Source organism: Camarhynchus parvulus, chromosome 7 (genome assembly GCF_901933205.1).
Source record: "Camarhynchus parvulus chromosome 7, STF_HiC, whole genome shotgun sequence".
NCBI classification, from domain to species: Eukaryota; Metazoa; Chordata; class Aves; order Passeriformes; family Thraupidae; genus Camarhynchus; species Camarhynchus parvulus.
Window position 1 is genome coordinate 7,223,070 of NC_044577.1, and position 20,584 is coordinate 7,243,653.

The window sequence follows — 20,584 nt, forward strand, 5'->3', positions numbered from 1 at the left end:
AAAATAATAAAAATGCTTTAAGACCAATGTCTTAACTTCTGTGAGAGCTTTTGTATGATATTTGTAAAATTTTTGTGCTTCTCTGCCATTAAGACTTCCACAAAACAGAGGAGCATTAGTGGGAATTTTTGTAGACATGCAGAAAAAGTTGTCTCAACATTGCTGTTTTGCTTCATATTACAGAAGCTAGGGAACAAAAAAAAGCCTATAAAGTGGTTTTAAATGAGCCAGGTGAAGGTACTAGAAGGGCATTTGATAAATAAGTCTGAAGAGGAAGACAGTGGAATATTTTGGAAGAAAAGAGATGTTTGGCCAGTTGAGGATTATAGTATTAGCGAAGACCAAGGTGATGAAGTGTGAAACCAAAAACTGAGGAGTTAAGACTAACTTTATATCCAGAAACTACTATGGGTGTTTCAGGGGAAAAAATAAGTTTTTCAGCATAGTAAACAAAGGAATTATTTCCTACTTGCCAGCAGAGACAGAAACTAATTTTGCCAATGCAATCCAGGGATCTAGTCACCTGCATTTTTTAATTCACTCAGAAAGTTCAGCCAGCTATAGTCTGAAATTTTCTAATTCAAAAATATTAGGGATATTTTGATTGAAAAGGCTGCAGGAAATGGTGGATTGGTAATATTTTACTTTTTTAAAAATCTGTTGCATTTCTCCTTGAGTTATCTGAATAAAAAATACAAAATAGGACTGTTGAAGATGGAAATAAAAGTGCAGGATAATTAAGAGGGCAGAGGTGTAAAGCTCAGTCCAAAATGGAAAAGACAGATGTGGCCAAGACCAAGGATCTACAATCCAAACATTCCAGGGAAATGAGTAACATCTTTTGCAAACACTCCTGAACACAATTAGTCTTTAGTTTTGTGTATTCCAATCATCAGAGAGATCTTCAAAGCTGAGGAGACAAAAATATTTCTATCTAATGCAAATTCTTAACTTACTTTCACCCTGATTTTACTGCTCAGTGACTAATTAATCAACATATTAATTTTAGGTTTTCAAAGAAACTGGGGTCCATTTATTGTAGAACATAAAGGTCTCTCCATGTTCCTGTATATACCTATGTCTGCAGCACCAAAAATACCACTTTATCCAGGTGAGGTAGAATAATGCCTGAGGTTACACACATTATTTCTGCTCCTGATAAATTCATTTAAAAATGTCAAAAAAACTGCACACCCTAGAAAAGGAATCTCTGGGTGACATGTTATCAATTTATTTGCCATAAATTAAAAAAAATCATCAAAGAAGCTTTTAAATAAACATGTGTTCTTCAAGATCACATGGCAGACATGACAGAAATTTGCTTACAGGGCTGGATTGGTAGAAGGTTGGCAGACAGATCTATACCTCTCTGCTTCTGCTGCAGCAACATTTAAAGTGGTTGCTCATTTTGTGGGTGGTTATTTTGCTTTTCAAATTCTCATAGCTGTGACTCTGTCCAGGCCCTGTCCTTCCCAAAGCACACAGAAATTGGGGAAAGGATAGCTAGCAACTGTGACAATAACTTGGACATCCAAATATGCTTTCCAAGGCAGTCATCTCACGAAACTGGCCAAATCTTGGGAAAGCGAGGGCAGTTTATAATAAAATAAATTATATAAAACTATATTTATTTCAATTGTATTAAGTATAAAAATACTCTTAAAGGCAGAAAGGCAAGTTACAGCTTAAAGAAGCTGGACTTATAAAAAAGGGATGGTTTGTGTCATTAGGAAAAACAGAGTGAGACTTTGTTTTCAGATATGATATTATGGGTTCAGATAGATGCAGATTAACATTTTTTTAAAAAATTCTAGTCCAAGAGAATATGCTAAAACCATAAAATTCTATTAAAAGGCTCACATGATCTGCAGGAAGGAAAGTATAACTGTTATTGCCCTGTGCATTAAGAAAATAAGATTTGTCTGAAACTCAATATGTCATTTTATCATTCTAAAAATCAATGTAATTAAAAACTACTCATTATTTGCAAGGTCCTTTTATTAAGATGATTTTATAAAGCTCAAAATTCTAAAATCCCAAAGCTTCTATATGCATTAAGTGGCAAAGGGTAAAGGTGAAGTGCATAAAGTGTTTTTGTTGTAGGGTTATCTCATTCCAGAGTGCATTCTGGAGCACAGATGCATCAGTGCTTATATTAACTTATTTCAGACAGAATACATTTTATTTATTAACGTGCCAAAATGTCTTGACTCTGGTTCAGTTCAATGGGTGGAGGTTGTCATGTGTAAAGAAAATATGCTGTTCTGTTGTTACTGGCTTTGCCTCATGGGTTTGGAGGCAGCAGACAGGAGCAGAGCTCCTCCAGCACGCTCCCACAGAGGCACTGATGGAGCAGAAAGCTCCAGGAGGGCTGGCAGGGCTGAGGTGTCAGCCTTTCTGAGTTTCTGCTCTGTCCTCATGTGATCTGATGTTCCAGTTTTCTCCATTCACAGAGTCCGTGCCTCAAATGTCAACCTTGTGCCTGCGAAACTGCTTAGTCTGGTTTCTCCCCAAACCCAAGTCTCTCAGAATCCCAGCATCCCTTTTCCTGCTCACTCCAACACCCATCCTACACACCTTGAGAGCTCCCTCCTTGAACAGGTGACACTCTGTAAGTTTATACTTACCTGTCTAGACAGGTGATTGTTTTGGTGGTTTAAGATTAGTTCTGTTTGAAGGGAGACCAAAAACACAGAACTGCCCAGTTAGCAGAGGTTAGATGGCAACCCATGGCAGATAAACATGCTTTCATAGAAGCAGAGCTGGCTAACAATAAAGATCACTGGTGAAAATATCCAAAATATTTGTAACAGTGTGTAAAGGAACAATTTACAACGCTTATTTTACAATATCACATGTGTGCAGACCATTTTACAGTACATCTGGCTTAAAAATTGAGGGGTGTGTAAAAACACAATCATTTCTTACATCTGAAATTAATGCTAAAAGCATGAAACTTCAGTAATTAATTTAAATTTGACATAATTGTCAAAGCAAAACAAAAAGAGAAATACTGTAAACTCTTTGGGGAAAAGTTTTCTGTTTGTGCCACAAACCTACTTGCAGTGAAATTGCAGCACACAAAGAAGCACCGATTTAGCTTTCCTTAAATTTTTATTGTGTTAAGTAGTTTACAACAAAATCATTAGTGTGATGACTGTGAAACTCGGAAATGTTAAAAGAGCAAGGAGCTTCTAGCTCTTGATTCCCTGAAGATAACTGAGAGCCTGAAGGGTCAGCCAAGTAGTGGAAGCAGAGTGTCCTGCTTGTGCCTTGCTGGCTGGCTCTGGGGCTGCTGTATGGCTCCCTGGGGGCAGGGGTGAGGGCTTTGGACAGCAGGCTCTTCAGCTGCCACAGGGCTGAGTAGCTCCTCTTCAGTCTCATTGCTGGGGTTTTTCCTTTTGTCTAACTGGACTCCAGATTATCCCAGTGCTCTTAGTTAACTAAGTGATGTGTAAGGGAATGAGAACTAGACCAGAAGCTCTGAAAAAAGAGGTAAATGCAGCAGGTTAAAATGGCAGGTAGATTCACCATCCAGGAGCCTTGAGATCTGCAGGTGCTCACAAATTACTCTTGTAAATAAGACAATATGTATTGGGGTCCTATTTCAACCTCATAGTAGCTGCTCTCTCCAGACAAATTGACAGTAATTTTTTAAAAAATCTCTTCTTTTGTGCTCATCAAGGCACAGTTCAGATGCATTTGAGCCTGGATTCCCAAGGCGATCAAGCCAGCCTAGATAAGGTTAGTGTAACTCTTGGGAAATCAAAAGTACTTCAATGATAAGGAGTGTGGGAAGTGTCTTAGTATTGGCATGATAAAGTTGTGATGTTCCTACAGTGTTTAACATATTCAAGTGTCTGACTTACGTGTTAATAACTAACATTGCTTCCCACACCCATTGTTGAAGTGGTAGAAATAACTCTACAGTGGAAGAATTTCTTTCACTTGCCATTTTTGCCTGACACTTTCACAGAAACAGAAAATAGAAAAAAAAATCTTGCTTGTTTATTCTTTCTTTCCACTACTCAGTTCATTAAAAAGACCTTGGTTTGTCTATGTTTCCTATGTATTTGAACACTTGCATAATGAGCATCTATGTGTTTTGGAATTCTGATTTATTTTAAACAGAATCTTCAAAGTTGCCTTTCTGCTTGAAACATATCAGAATGCCATACTTCAAAATTATTTCCAGAAAGAGCCAGATGCAGAAATTTCTGGGAAAGATTAATAGTTTTTTTCTCTTTGGAGGTATCATTAGCTCTGCATGAACAGATTAAAGATTCTTTGCTCATTGTATTCCAAAATAGAAAAGCACTGCGTCCAAAGAAAAAGTAGTGCACATTGTTAGGTTGATAACTATAAGTTATTCAAGGTCAAATTCTCTGAATTCTTATGGTTTAAATTGTTTTTTACTCTTTGCTTAGCAGAAATTGCAGTCCACCCTTCTTGTGTACTTTCACAGGTACCACATTAAAAGCAGCTTATGAATATTTAAGTACTGCTGCTGACAGTTTTGTAGCTTTTCAAAGATACTGATGAGGTGAATTTTCCTGAAGGTCGTTTTTTTGAAAACAGTGTTTCAATAAGGATTTAAAGATGAGCTCTGAAAAGACACCTTATCGCAACTTTGAAAAGATTTTTAAAAAAATTAATTAAAAATACCCCATTCTTCCCCCCCCATATTAGCATATAGGAAATGTTTGGATTAAATATATGTTGTTTTTTCACCTACATGACATTTTATTCTGAAGTTAATGAAAGCATTATATGACCAAAATCCATTGCTGAAATTTTGCATGCTCTATGTTCATCCATCTTTAGAAGTCTAAGGTAAAATTCACAAATACACTCAAATGATGGTGCCATTAATTTGCTATGAACACACACATCTTGTACTAGTGTTTTCCTTCCATCACAATATCATCTGCACTGAAGGGTAGGGAAACTCAGGCTTTCCCATGACATAATTTGTGAGACTATTTTAAATTGAGGTCCTGACACTCAAAATTTTTTTGGTGATAACATCACATGGCACCAATTTTTATTTCAGACACCATAAGGTGTTACAAATTCTCACTAAATATATGTGCAGCTTTCATTCTCTTGATGTTTCTTGAGGATGTATGCCCTTGCTCTTGGTTTTTTTGAAGAGAATGATACCTGTGGCAGCCAGGTGTGGCAGGAGGGTGTATCTGCTTCAGCAGCAGCTGCTTACACAGAAAGCAGCTCTGACTTTGAGGACAGTGAGATCTATCCCACTCAAAGTTCATAAACCTTTCCATGATCTTCCCCTGTCCTTAATTTTAACAGTGGCATACCACACAGGCTTTTCACCATTTTACAGCAGGAGGTGACTATTAAATATCACAAACTATATCATGTGACAACCTGTGGCAAATTTGGTGATCCTTTTCCCACTGCATTTCGAGGTGCTGCTGTGCCTTCCTGCACAGACACAGCACCCCTGAGTCCCCAGAGCCAGGCACTGCTCAACTCTGCCAGCAAAGGGTGTGTAAGAGGGAGCTGTAGGGCTATTCAAAGGAAAGCATCTTTTATTCTCTTTTGCGATGTGAAACCAAGTAAATACTCTTGTCAGTATGTTTTTCATGCTTAATAACCTACAGGGCTCCTGGTTTGTATCACATCCAGGCTAATGTGCATGCACACACCTGCAGAAGGCTACTGTAAAACTTTATCCTGAGGTTGCCCCAGGCTAAAAAGCACTAGAGCAGACGCTGATGGAAAGCATCATGCATCTTCTGGCTTTTTCTGTTGTTTCCCTAGAACAATCTTTGCAAATCAGAAAACAGAAGGAATTGCACTCTACTGACAAGAAGAGGATGGGGCGGGAAGCCATTTATCATTTGTATTGATATTTTTCATATCAGTTAATAAAATTGGTACATTCATTGGTATATTTTGTACGGCAATGCCCAATTTAACCTGGAATATGAACCTCAACAGCAGTGCAGTTCTCTGTAGCTTTTGCACATGCAAGATTTTAGAAATGTTAACAGTGATTAAATACATCCTCAGAAATTTGTTCTATGCTGTGCCTGTATTTAAAAAATATCCATTTTTTTCCTTCAGAAGTTCAGCCAAAAGTATAGAAGAGCTGAATCTGGGGATCTGCACTACCTGAACAGTGGCATAGGACTAAAAAATTTACAGTGTAATACTGCAGAAGGTTGTACTGTTTCATTCCTTGATGGCACAATTCTGTTTCCAAAAGTACCAAGAATTTGATGAGAAAGCCAATTATATTTCTGAGGAATAATGGTAAGTGTCATCTGGCTGGTGAGGATAGAGTTTAAAGTACCTGACAGTCTCCATAAACTGTAATTCACTAAATGTGGCACTGGATCAGGACCAGTGCTCATGCTTATTCTACACATGTATGTATTTTTAGAAAATATTCTCTCATCCTTATGTTGTAGTTTCCTGCTTAATTAACATAAGAATGGCACATGATAAAGTTCTCTGACCTCTATAGATGGAAAATGTGTGAAGTAGTTAGTTATTTGAAATTTCATTCTGCTTCCAAAGGAAAATCTTTCCTCTCTGAGTAGTTAAAATGGTCATGGGTGATACCTTGGGAGCTGGAAAATTCATGGTATGCAGTGGTTTAGTCCAAAATGGCAAAACATGGAGACACGCAGGAAGGCAGCTTATGGGAAACATAGTACAATAACAACCCTGACCTCCTGGCCTCTAGGAATTAGGAAGTGCAATTCCTAAATCAAAACCAGCACCAGAAGTTCTGGGAATGGAAACAGGCTTAATTCTCTGTAGTGCTAAGAACCCGAGATGTCTGTAACAACAGGTCAGACTTTCAGTCCTGTGTATGTGTCTGCTTGTTTCGTGCATTCCCAAGAGCTGTGTGCTCTCCTGGCCTTGGGAAGGAGCAGAAGCCTGTGGGGGAGATGCAGGGTGGGTGGCAGGGGACTGGCACTCTTTCCATGCTGCTGGGATGCAGAGTTGCCCCTGGAGAGGGGGGATTTATATAGTCCCCTCTTCCCACAACCTCCTTGCAATCAAGACTGTGCTTCTCTCCTGTAATGCCAGCTGAACTGGCTGAATACTGTAAACATCAGGAAAGAGTCACTCACACCAGATCTCTAACCTTGCAATAATTGCTCCTGGGCATAGTGGCATTCAGCAAGAGATTCTTTCTACTGCTCCTTCTGTTTATTTTCTGCGGGCAAGATTTCTTCACTGGTGTGGGTCCTGGAGCTTGACTGATCTTTAGCAAGAGTTTGGTGGAGTTCCCTTTGAGAACAGGGGTTCAGCTGGTCTGGGAAGGTGGGATGGGATGTGTCTTCATTTAAGGCATGCTCTCAGTTCTTTGCTCTCAAACTCATGACTGCAGTATTCTTCTGTAATCACAATGCTGGCCTAATAGTGTTGTTTTTCATTGTAATCATAGTAGCGTGTTCACTCTTCTGTCATTTGAAAAAAAAAAGACATTTAATACCATTCAAATAAGGATTTAATTAATTGGAGGAGGCACTTTTCTGGATTTTCCATGTGTGTAGAAAATTATGTGCTGAGAAGAGTACATTCTTTTATTAGGAGTAAGAAGATTTCACACCTCAAAGCTGTTTATTGGAAAAAGAGTTGTATTGTTCCGATTAAAAAGCATGTTTCTCCTATTATATTTATTTCTATTTTCCATGAGACACAATTTTTATGAAAGGAGATAGAAAGCATTCCTTGTCTTTAAGAAACAAAGAGCAAGTGGATCTTGAATGAAGCATAAAAATTTTCTGATTCACAGAAAAGTTTGAATCCAATTTACATAAGGGTTTCAAGTAAAAATTTTAACATAATTACATTACCACTATTCATGGCACAGAGTCTGCAGGGATGAAAATGAACGAATGTTTGGTATTTTCGTTTGGTTCTCCAGGTGATTTTTCCTAACTATTGAACTTGGTAACCAGAGCCTACCACAACTTGCTTGTTACTACTTTGGGGGCAGGGTGGGTGTGGGGTTGTGGTATTTTTTTACTCAGTGTATCTAAGAAAACTTTCCCCCCCTTTCCTCTCATAGCCCAGACAGTTCTTCTGACATACAGTTGATCTGTTTGAAGTAGGATTTTGTGTTCTGTAATATTAAGATAAAACCTGCAAGCCCATATAAAGCTTAACCATAAAATCCATTCCGATCAGTAGCATAGCTACATTCCTATTCATATTTCTTTAGTATCTTCTTTATATGCTCTTGTTGCTGGTGTAGACTTTGAGATTCTCGAATACCAGGTGGTGATGTAATGTTCTTAGGACAGGATTCATCTTGAAAGGAAAGGTGTTTTAAAAACTGCCTTTGAAAAGTAGAACAGATCAACTCATATATCTAAATTAGGGTCCCAATTTGTTGTCCCATGCATGACATGAATTCATAATTGACACCAGTTTCCAACAGCAGAGGTATAGTGGGCTCTGTGACAGGATACTGGAGTTAACAGCAGAGAAAAGAATGTGAGAAGGTAACAGATCAGAAAAAAATCCCATCAAATATGCGCCGAGAGAATCCTTGCAGTGAGCCCTCTGGGCTGTTCACCCACCAGTGGGTGCAGCAGCAGGGCTGGCCCCAGTGTGGTACACTTCCCCTCTTTCCAGAAAAGCAGCTGGATGCTGTTCTCCTTTCTAGGAAATCAGTATGCACTTTGGGACATGTGGAACTCTTACAGTCCAACAGAGAACGTCATACCTGCCTCATACCATTAAAACTGGGCAGACTCTATTCCTGAAGACTGCTATTTCTTTTCTTTTTTCAAACTGGGATTTTATTTTTAGTGGAAGACTCTTGTATTGCAATGGTCTCTGACCTTCTTGTACATCTCCAGTGGCCTTCATTTAGAAAAGGTTGTGTTTTTTCAAGATTGCCTTTCCTTTTTTTTTTTTTGCCTTGGTAATTTTTTTGCTTCCCAACCCATTAATATTGAACAGATCAAGAGTTAAAACACTTAATCGTGTGTTCTTTTCTTTTCTGTTTTTTTTCTAATGGATGAGTCATAGTACGGATGGCCTTTTGTTATTCTTTAGTAAATTCAAACAAGATTATTTATTCCCTCATTAGAAAAACAGTAAATCAGCAAACAGAAAAATGTGAAACAATGACTTTAAAAGATATTTGCCATATTTTAAAGCTATTGGTTTGGTTTTTGGTTTTTTTTTTTTAATTTAATTTAATTTTTTTTAAATTTAATTTATAAGGGATCACCAAAAAAGAGTGCTTTCAAAATCTTCTGGATTGCTATTGCTGAAGCCTGGAACCTTTTGATGGTGAGGTACCATAGGAACTGACAGCTGAAGTACAATAAACCCGGGCACTTCTGGGACCCACATGTGCTCTCTGGAGCAATGGTGATTTGAGCAGAGCCAACAAGAGGGAGTGATTTGCATGATGGACTTCCACTTTCTACACCATCCCCGAGGTTGAAAGGGTATCCTTCTTTTAATGACAATTCATTCTTGGACTGTTCTTCTGATGAAATTAACATATTTTTTGTTACTTAGAGATATATCAAAATACTATTTCTTTTGTGATTGTGTAAAATTAAGCATACGCACAACTTCAGAACCAAGTTTATTCTTAAATTCATAAATATTTTCTGCCATCCTGTATCATCTTGATGTCCAACAACCACAAGCTGCAGTGCACAAAACTTTTATGAGACATTCTCCTGACAGAAAATCTTGTAGCTGTTTCCTCAAATACTTCCTGAGGTGCGTAGGACTGTGCTATTTCTTTAAGAAGTGCAGATCTGGGTTTTTTTCCAGTTGCCAAGTGGAAATCTGGATTAGAGACGAGGAGAAAGGATTCCTTTCAAAATAATTTTGACACCTCAGTATAAAGGAGGAGCATCCTCACAAAGGCATGGAGCCAAAGTTCTGCATTAATGGATTCCATGCCTGGAGACAGAGGAAGGTGCGTGCTCAGTACAGAGAAACCCCGCCCTGGCCATGGATGTCAAATTCCCCAGCACTCAGTACACCCAGAGGTCATTAAACTGCTTTGGCTTCTGTCCCTCCTGCTGGGAAGAGAAAATGCTGTGGGTGCTGTCTCTGCTTCACCCCTATGCAGTCATAATGTTGGCTCTGCCTTAAGAGCCTTCACAGCTGTGCTGTAACACAGTTAGTTCCCAACATGACTCAGATGAAGGATTTTATTTAATCTGCACAGGACTTTGGAAAAAAAAGAGAACTTTAGTTTGTGGAAACCTTGAGAATGTGCAAAGCTGAAAAAGAGGACATGAGAACAAGAGGCTGGGTCTCAAAACTTCATTTCCCATTGTCTCAGGATAAAATTTCAGTGAAAATGGAAAGATGGGAGAAGAATGAAACCATTTCATTGCTTTGGCTGCCTTCATTCCTGTAATAGTCCGTTAGGGCATCAGTCAGAGTTTGCATTGCTTCTAGCTCACGAACAGGAAAGGTTGAGAAGTATGTGGCTGTGTTTGGGGGTTTTCTTTGTTTAGTGGCTCTAGATGAAGTTTTTCTTATGGGTTCTTTGCCCCACTGTGCTTTCTGTCACTATTTGCACTATTCATGGTGCTTTATTTGTGTGAAACTGTACATTCCTTTTAAAATCTGGAGTTTCTTTACTATCATTAAAATCCACACAGAACAAAAAAAAATACCGGTCTTGTTGCTGGCATAGGAGTAACTGCAATGGCAAAATTTGAAGATTCTCAGTTCAGATGAAGCTCTCAGAAACAAGGAATATTTACCAACTGATTCAACAGGCCAGAACTTTGGGAACTTTTAAAGCAACATTTATATAATTTACTTACATGAGGACAGAGCATTTGGCAGGGTGGACAAGAGGTCACTTGATAAATATGTAAAAGCAAATCTCTCATTTGTCTTTCTTAGGCAGAATGTCACTAACCACAATACTCAAACAGGCACAAGGAATCCCAGATTGCATGAATATTCCAGCATCTGCTGGAGAGGTAGCCAACAGTTTTGATCTACACATCTTTTATGGTATCTACCATAGAGCACAAATACATTCAATAACGTTTACAAGCAATTGTTTCAGGTTCCTCCATCAAAGCTGCACCAATTTTGATATGAGTACCTTTTCCAGTTTAGTCCAGATGCCTAGACATTGCACCTCTAGGAGCTACCCACTAAATAATCCAAAATTGCCTGCAAGACTCAAGAACCTGTTTTTTAGGGGGGCTGTTTCTGTACAGAGGATGTGCAAAGGAAGATTTTGAACACAAAGTGTGCAGAGGATGTTCAAGGAATGTTGGTGTGCCGCAGCCTCCTCAGGTCATGTAAGTAAAATGGTGATTGCCACTCAAAAAGAATTGACTTGTGACAGTGAGAGGCAATTGCTAGAGAGTTTTGCACTAGAGTTATGAACTCAATTCTACAACCACTATTAAGTGAAGGTAACACTGATGAGGAATTTTTATGTCGCTGAGCGTTGATGTGCATTGTTCCTTGAACCCCAGCAAATACACTGCAGAACCCACATAAGGGTCATTGTTTTTATAGGATGAAATCATGAAAGATATGGTTTATGCTTCTATACAGAAACCCCAGGACTCATTTCCATACAAATTCAAGTACACATGTTGATACTCCAATCCCTGTGGCAAATAGTAGGTGTTAGGGATAAATTTGGGTTCATAATCTAGCTATAGAATAGCAGAATATTTAAGGTGGACAATCCAGAAAAGTTAAAATTTAAATTTTACTTGGACAAGTGTTGTAGTGTAAAAACAGAAGGCAAGCATTAGTGAAAATAAGGGAGTTACCAAGAGTGTTCTTTTTTTAAAAGCTTAGATTTAAGAAATTTAGATAAATATTTATTATTGTCAAACAGGCTAAAAATTTTGCAGAACTCAATGTGAAAGTGTCTTTAAGTCCAAGACCTTGAATGAATTCTATTTTTTCCTCAATTGTGAACACTTACCAAGTATCAGTCATTAGGCCTCATTAAAATTAAACAATCACTGTGGCAAACACATAGACATTGTTACAGAAAATTGACCTGCATGTGGTCTTGATAACAGTTAATTCAGTTTCATTCTCTTTCTATAGCTGAGAATGGTTTTTATCCAGGGTTTGATCTGTTGGTACATGTCTATTGAAGAGACACAAACAAATCCACCTTCTTGGATTTATTTCTTGTTCTATCTTATGTTCCGAGCATAAATCCAGCAAAACTTTGCATAAAAATGTGAAGCCTTTTGTATTATATTCTAGGATGGCTCAACAGGAGCTGGTTGTCTGTTTGTTGATTGTAGCTCCTTGAATGCTATAAACCAAATAACCTAACCTGTTAAGTGATATAATCTTAGATATGAAAACCCAAACCTGCAGGAAATAGTTCAGCCAATGCATGGGGTATTGGCTTAGTTCAGCATGGAGTATTGGAAGATTCCAGGAAAAAAATGTGGTGTGTAATTCCTTTGGAATGTATCAAGGCATTCATACCTTATAAACATTTAAGATGCAGAAGAAATGCTCAGGATATGTTAAAAGTGACATCAAATTATTCAAGACCTCTTCACACTTGCTTCAACCGGCTCCACCTCAGGTGACCCCAGCAGAAGAAGGTGTTTCACTTTAGGTGAAAATTTATTTCAGACAAATAGGCTTTGCAATGAGATCCAGTGCCTACTAGATAAACTTCAGGCTATTCTTATTTTGTGATGCACACAGAGATATCGGCCGCTTTTTTGGATGACAGTTCATGGCACTCATGAATTGTCGAGAGGAGGGATGGTTCCCTGGGTCACTATAATCTCAGCAACACCTGAGAACAAATGAATGAGCACTTCTGCAGGACATGACCTGGATCAGATTGATTGACTGAGAGCAGCAATTGGTTTGATCATTGTTTAAGCAGAGATGTCCACTGTGGCAGCTTTCTGCATTCACTCTGGGGTCTTTTAAGGCTACCTTCCCAGCAAAACTAGATTCATAACAAAACCTGCTCAAACCATCTGATTTGGAAAACAAGTTTGTGTGTTCTGATCTTATTATCAGTGAAGTTTTGTGTGGAATAAAGAAATAACTAGTTTTAAGAGGCATTGGTAGTTTCAAGATTTCTTTTTTTTTCTTTTTTTGTTCTCGCTACCTTCTTGTTTGAGGAGCAAACAGACAAAAAAAAAATGTTCTGCATTCCTTTAAAATGTTGTAATGACAGCATCAAACTGAATTACTTGAAAAGATTTCGTTTGAGAGATTGATGCTTGTGATTTGCAATCTTGTTCTCTTCATAATGTTTTTAATGTTTGCTTTCTCCCCAGGTGACACAAAATCACGTTGTGAGGTGGAAACGGTGAGATAAGCCCTGGAACAGAAGTGTGATTTTCAGACCTTCCTCTCATTAACTCTGATTGCTCATTAGCAGAAATATCCAGGTTTACTCCTCCACTTCTTGGATTCTTTCAGTCTGTGCAGCTACACCTCCACTTGCCTTTTATTTTTGTTAGGGAGCACTAAGACTAAAAATCCTCTTTGGGTTTTACCCATTGACTCCTAATTAACACAAAAAAGTGCTTTACCCTGGGTGCTTTGGCATGGGGCTTTTTTTTTTCACGCGCATATATGTCACATAGAGTGCACACTAACTGTTCATATACAGTGTCAGCATGCATTTCGTACGCACACAAAAGTTCCAGATGTGCTGTGTATCTTGTTTAGTTGACTTTAGTCTTCTGTAAAGCCAAGAGAAATATTAATCATTCATTTACTGTTAGGGGATGGGTCTTCTTCTCATGTTTCAGTAAAGGGGGTGGAAAAGAAAAGTAAGCCAATTTTTTTCCTATTTAAGGCCAAAGCTGGGGAATGCTTGTGGCTGAGTTCTGTACATGGCCCGGTGCTGGAAGGGCAGGGAACAACCGATGTTGCTATTTTGAACAGATTTTTTTCTTCTCCCCCCATTTTTATTTTTGCACAGAGAGTCTCATGTCTAATACTTAGACATGATGAGCTCTGTGCAAAAAGTAACTTTGCTCATTCTTGCCGTGTTTCAACCCTCAGTTATTTTGGCACAACAAGTCGGTGAGTAATTCAAGCTTCTTATGATTTCATGTTTTTATTTTATTTTTATTTTTACCAATAATTTTAATAGCTTGTCAGAAGTGTGTATGCACGAATCTCACCAGGACACTTTTCCTTCACTAATTCAGCAGTCAGATATTTAATGGTGAAGCTGAAAGCTGCAGGGATTTGCAGTATCATCCCAAAGGTTTTTCTTTGCTTTGCTTTCTGTAAAGTTAGAAGGACTGTACAGTGCTGTCTGCCTTGGCTGCATTTGTTCTTGTTCTTACTTGTTTTCCTGCTACAGACACTGAGGAGATTCTAAGCTATTTCTTTTAACTCCTGGAATAACATTATAACTGTTAGCTCCGTGCTGCCTGGAAGCTCTTTTTCACAAGGAATAAGTCTTTGCTTCCAGCTATTTTATTTGGAGTTCTCCTTTGTACTTGTTTGTCTTACACTGGCAGCATGGGGGTGTCTTTCAACAATTTGCGTGTAGAAAAAAAAAAAAGCCTTAAAATTCTGAAAGGTTTTGTTGAAGGATTTTTTGAGTGATATATGAAAATATGTCAGCTTACAGAATTTTTACTTTGGCATAGAACAGGAGGGTAAATTAATTCCCTCAGCTGCAATAGTTTGAATCAGGCATCTGCAGGCTGTTTCAGCCCTTCACGAGACTGATTAGCAGTTGATGGTGTGTGTAAGTCCATGTGAGTGTGTGTGCATGTTTACAGAGAGCAAGGACACTAAAAACCAACTGAACATGGAATTCAGAGGGGAGAGGAGTACTTTGTATACAAGAATTCAACCTAGAGTGAAGATAAGTGTGGTATGAGTATTTAAGTTAAACAGATGACATTCCACAAGTACAGCTGACCTTTTTTGGATGTGCTCAGTTCCTGCTTGCCAGATATTGTAAACCAGTCCTTCCTCAAGATAAAACACTTTTTTCTCCTGTAAATATGAAAGATCAGCAATTTATTTATTCCTACAGAGAGGCAAGGAATGACCTTACAATTAACTCGATAAGCAGCAGCCAAAGAAACTGTAGTGCTGTAAAGGAAAGCCAAATGCCTTTAAAATCACACCCTACACTAATCTGTATGACACACATCATGAAAACAATTACTCAAGCCCGTTCATGGCAAACCCATCTGTCTCACCGTACCTGGACAGGGACCTCTGCCGAGGGGTGAGTGACTCCACCAGGAGCAGCCTGTTGGCACTGGAGCACTTGAAGCTCAGGAGGATCTGTGCATGAGCAGAGCAGGCAACAAACTCTGCAGCACCAGCCCCCCTCACCTAGCACAGACACAGGCTAAGCCTAAGTGTCTATTAAAAAAAAAACCAAACAATCAATGCATGTATTCTGTAGAGAGTAAACAGAATTTACTGTGAACTGACCCTTTTCTGTTTCTGCTTTGCTATATACAAACTCTCTCTCCAATAATGAGTAAAGATTATAAAATTCAGTGATTATAAAATTTGGGCAAATATGTGCTGTGAGTTTTCTCTGCTTACAGCAGCAGACAATATGTATATTGTTTCTATTTAACATGCAGTAAGTGTTCTTTTATATACCTGTGTCTATCATCAGAGGAACAAGCACTAAGACACAATCCAATATAAAGAGAAGGAACATCAATTTTCTTTCTCTCCATAAACAAACCCCTCCTGGGCGCCAGGTCTCCTTCCCTCACTCTAGTCGTATCCCTGGACATTTCTGAGGTGCAACATATATTTGACTCAATAAAGGGTAAATTTTGGGTAGAAGAACAATGCACAAATGAAGTGTGAATGAGTATTCTCATTTCTCTGCCACATTCCTGTTTCATGGTGTTGTAACATTTCCTTACTGGGCTAACTTCCATACTATTTACAGGGATGAGGTTACACAGAGAGACTGATAAATCACTAGTTATCCCTTAAAAATTGGATGCTCTCCTCACTTCAGAATGTTTCTTTCCACACATTTGAATATGCTTTTCTCACAGAAAATAATAATTGAAGGAGTTGATTATTCGTATCACTAATTCATGTGCAGGACAGGGAATGGACTGGGAAACCAAATTTTCCACAACTGAAAAGAGAATTTCCAGACATGCTGAAATGCTCTCTCTTGTCAAGAAAAATGTTTATATGGTTAGTATCAAATGTAAGTCAATATAAAATTTTCCTTAGGAAAGCCTGCCAGGAGACAAGACTTGGCAAGATATTAAGGAAACTGCTCAGTATACACTGAGTTTAGGATAGTCAGATGTACCCCTGGGCTATGTGTTTCTTTGTCTTGCTGTAATAGCTTGGAATGGGGATTTGAGTACAGCCTCAGGCTAAACTTCTTCTAGAGCTTGGGATCTGGATACTGTGCAACAAGAAATATTCCGTGAACTCAAAAGCTGTGTCCTTATAACCCATCAGGATGTTTTTAGCCTGGAGGAGAAATCACCTTGACATAATCCAGGTTTTCTGATGTGTGTCAGGGCTTTCCAGCCCTGCCCATGTCCAAGATAAGATGCCCCCTCATGGCTGACAGGACACGAAGCCAGGACTTCAGGACATGACAGATGATTCAGAGTCCAGCAATGTACATTGTGTTCCACCCTTTGAAGGCACCTTTGCATCCTGCATATTAAACTACTCAAAAGTATAAGACATTAGAATGTTTCTTTAGGAAAGAAATCCATCTCCACCCAAGTTGTGAAAGCATTTGCTAAGCCTTGCAGCCTGCATTCATCCCATCTATCTTGAGTTTGTAGAGGCAATCATGACAGCTACTTCCAGAAGACAGAATAAGTTTTAGCTAGCCAGACTGGAGGTATTTGGCAGTTTCCACTGCCTACAAAGGAAGCACATCCACAGTGCCCTCACATCAGTGCCAAAAGGGAAGTCAGATGGATTTGGGCCTGTGTCAGCTGCATCTATGATGCTTAAAGGACACCTCAGTGAGCCAGAGCAGGACACTTCTCATAGCTGCACCCCAGTCCTTGAGGAACTTCGCTGAGGTCATTAGGAAAACTCTACTGCTCTGAAAGCAGTGTGGCAGCAATGCCAGAAACCTTTCAGTATTATTCCAAGTAATTTTTTGCTCTAAGGTAATTTAGTGTTTTCCTTGTAATGCAAGTATTATCTTGGATGTTTGGTCAGGAAACTAATTTCTGAGGTAATGGCTGAATGCTAAAATCTCTCTGACAAGATTTATTGACCTTTCGTACTACTTTCAGTTGCAAATTGCAGCTTTAAAATGATATATAACCATTACATGTAGGTTTCGGGAGGCAGAGTGCAAATTACTTTTCGTACTGAGCACCCATTTCTGATCCCAGAGAAAAGAATGATGTTTTAGGAAAACTTGTAAACAGCTGATTTGGCCATTTTGCTTTCTTTTTTTATTACCTGGGAAGGATTGGATAGCATGTGAAGTGGATGGTACTGTACAGATGTAGTTTATTTGTGAGACTGCCAGGCTACCATGTTTAGCAGTTAGCTGTATGGAGCACTGCACAGATGTGCTCTTTGTTGATAAATTTCCAGTTTAAGGGTAATGCTAACAACAGACCTATCTCTCCTCAAAGGTTTTGGTAACTCAGAAAGGTTTCCCTCCAGAATTTTGACAGTAAAACCAGATGATGCACATCTGTGTGCCAAGAGATAATTAACCATCGTAAGCAACCTGGACTATGCAAAGTAATGAAATATCTGGGGTCTGCTCTTCTTCCATTTTTCCTAGCTACTTTTTTACCAAGCACACAGCAGACAAGGTTATGCTTAGGAAAATTGAAACATTCCTTTCTGGTCTGGAAAAATCATGCTAAATGAAAGCCTGGGGAATCCACCCCCTCCAAACATTATATATATGTTCTTGGAAATATGACAAATTTCATAAACACATTTTATATCACACACCCCTGGAACACATTAGCCTTAGGAAAATGAGACTGTTATATAACCCTTTCATTATTTTCCAGATTTGTTTTTGACTTGAGACCAAATCACCAAATCTACACTGACTGATTTTTCTGAAAGAGGAGGTGGAGTTGGAAACATCCACTGCTTCATTACAGGGGGAAGAGGCAGAGGTAGAAGGGTGTTGTTGCTGGCACAAACCTCACTGTTGATGCCTGGGTCAGAGTCATTACGTTTGCTCTCCTCTTAGTGCTGCAGATTACAAGCAGATCCTGTTTCCTCTTCCAGCTTCTGCCAAAGTGTTGAGGTTTGAAATAAGCAGCCAGGTGTCACTTGCAAACTCTGCTGATGCCAGCCTTCCACAACAGCTGGGGGAGAGTTGTAATTAATGCTGCTCAAAAAAAAAGAAATTACCATTGCTCTTTTGTTCCACAGGCTAGCTGAGAAACCAGACTGACACTGTTCCATTATTCATTGTCCCAGTTATGTGCTAATGATGTTCACACCTGGTTATAATCAGAAATCTGCAGAAAATGGGACATACCTGTCCCCTAATTGGGACAGCATACTGAAGGCTGGTAATGGAAACGATGCAGAGCAGCATTTAGCTTTTGGGGTCAAAAGCAACCTCTTCAGAGTTGAAAGGTTCAGCCTATCAGGAAGGGCAAGCCATAACAAAGTGCACTTTCCCAGTCTAGCGGGCACCTGGAGCACTGTATCACTCTTGATTTTCTGTGGTAGGTTCTTAGCCTGCTGAAGAGCACAAGCCATAGCTGCTGTAAGAGTTGCAAGATTTAATTTGTTGGTTTGGAGTAATAATTTGTCAAAACTCACATAATTAGATATTAGTGCAATGGTCATACCATTAATACTCCAGATTATGCTGTCCTTTGGTCATGCTTGTTTAAGAAACTGGGCAAAAGATCTCAGTTAAGAAAAGGGAAATTGCTGGCAATGGCAAAGATATGTTGTTAACAAATAGGGCATTTTATGGTCTTAAAGTAACTGGATTAGGGTCCTACACCATTGCAGTTTGATACGATGAAGCACAGTTCCATTAATTATTGGCAGCACCCAAAAAAATAAAACAGACTTGGGAGAGGTATAATAAAATGTGTTCTGATTCAACACTGCTGCTGTTAGCTCATTCTCCATGTTGTAGCCTGGTAAATTGTAGATTACATAGCTTTAACATGGTTTAGAGTTCAGTATCTACTGCCAATTGTCTATAATATTGAGACATCCTGATTTTGGTTTTTGGCAGATGATAAATATCCTTCAACCCTAATGGAACAAAAATTTCAGTGTTATCACTTACCTGCTGCAATACTTTGCCAGCCTACCCCTGCTTCTACATATCCATGGTGACACACTTTGTACAGAAGGAGGACTGGGCACAGATGTGATTCCTGCTCCAGGATGGGTGCAAGAAGTGTTATTTTACCTCTGTAACTTCAGGTCAGGCTGTTGAGGGCAGCATGCCTGGCTGCAGAGTATGCTGCAGCCCTGGCCCTCAGTGTGCTGCCCACCTGCATCCCAGGGGATGCTGTGGATTCCTCATGGAGGGCTGGCTCTCTGGGTCCATGCTTGTCACAGCAGTGGTGTCCCTGTGGCAGAGGTGCTGTGTGGTGGCTCACTGCTGGTGGCTTCCCACAGCCTTGGTGACTGCTGCAGGACAGTTATTTCTCTAGCGATTTTCTTCCACTCAATCTTTTGATGCACAGGGTTCATGAAGCTTTTGGTTCTGTCCTCTCTGTGGCTTCCCTGACAAGAGACGTTTTGTCACTGGAAAAATCTGTAAGGAATTCCCACAGAATTTCCTGATTTTTCTCCATTCAATACAGTCAGACTTTTTTTTCAGGGAAATAAGATTTACATATTTATATATGGTGGCCATGCTATTAATATTTCTCACATGGCTTTGAGACTGTATTTAAAAAAAAATCAAATATTAACCCTTGCATTGCTTCTGACTACAATTAATCAAGAGAGACCCTCCAAGTAAAAAATTACAAATTACTGGAATCAGAGAGCCTCTTCTGTAAGTACAAGAGAGAGAGGGGGAGTTCTGCTAACCGTATCTTAAATGCTGGAATTGTGCATGGAGGAGTGAGATCCACCACTGGCTGTAGAGTAGCTCATCTTTCACATATAGGTGTAGTACATTGTATTTTTCATTTATTTTCAAGCAGTCATTATTTTTTCACATCTCTTTTATAGGAAAGGTTCTTTGAATTTTGATTAGAGGAAACTTAACCTACTTCCAGCCACTGCTTCTCTTTATTTATTTTCACTTGAGAGCCAATCTTGTCTCTGAGTTTGCAGAGTGGAAGCCTCTGCCTGTTTCATGTCAACATGACAATGGAAAACATGATATAACCCCCTCCAACAACAACCGTTTGTTGGCTTTAGTTTGGATAAACTTCAGCTCTGGGACTTCTGGCTTTGTTTAGTTTAGCAGAGGAGATTCCTTTCAGATTAGCTCAGAGACTACTTCCATGTTCCCCCATTTATGTCAAACCCTTCATTTAAACATGAACTATCAGAAGGAGAATGCAAATGGTACCTCCTTTAACAATGTGTGCACATTTTTGTCTTGCTTTGATTCATACAAATACTCCATGAAGAGATGTCTGCCAGGAAGGAGAAAGCATGCACAGGACTT

At 39.1% G+C, this 20,584-nt stretch overlaps 1 protein-coding gene across 3 annotated transcripts in view; it reads left to right on the forward strand.

The window, feature by feature from the left end:
* Window positions 1–13,805: 13,805 nt before the first annotated feature.
* COL3A1 (collagen type III alpha 1 chain) overlaps window positions 13,806–20,584 on the forward strand; it is a 48,987-nt gene continuing 42,208 nt past the window's right edge. For all 3 annotated transcript variants that reach the window (XM_030951795.1, XM_030951797.1, XM_030951796.1), the window contains exon 1: window positions 13,806–14,037. In XM_030951795.1, coding sequence (XP_030807655.1) covers window positions 13,959–14,037 — 79 coding nt within the window. In that variant the 5' untranslated portion in view covers window positions 13,806–13,958. The remainder of the gene's footprint in view (window positions 14,038–20,584) is intronic.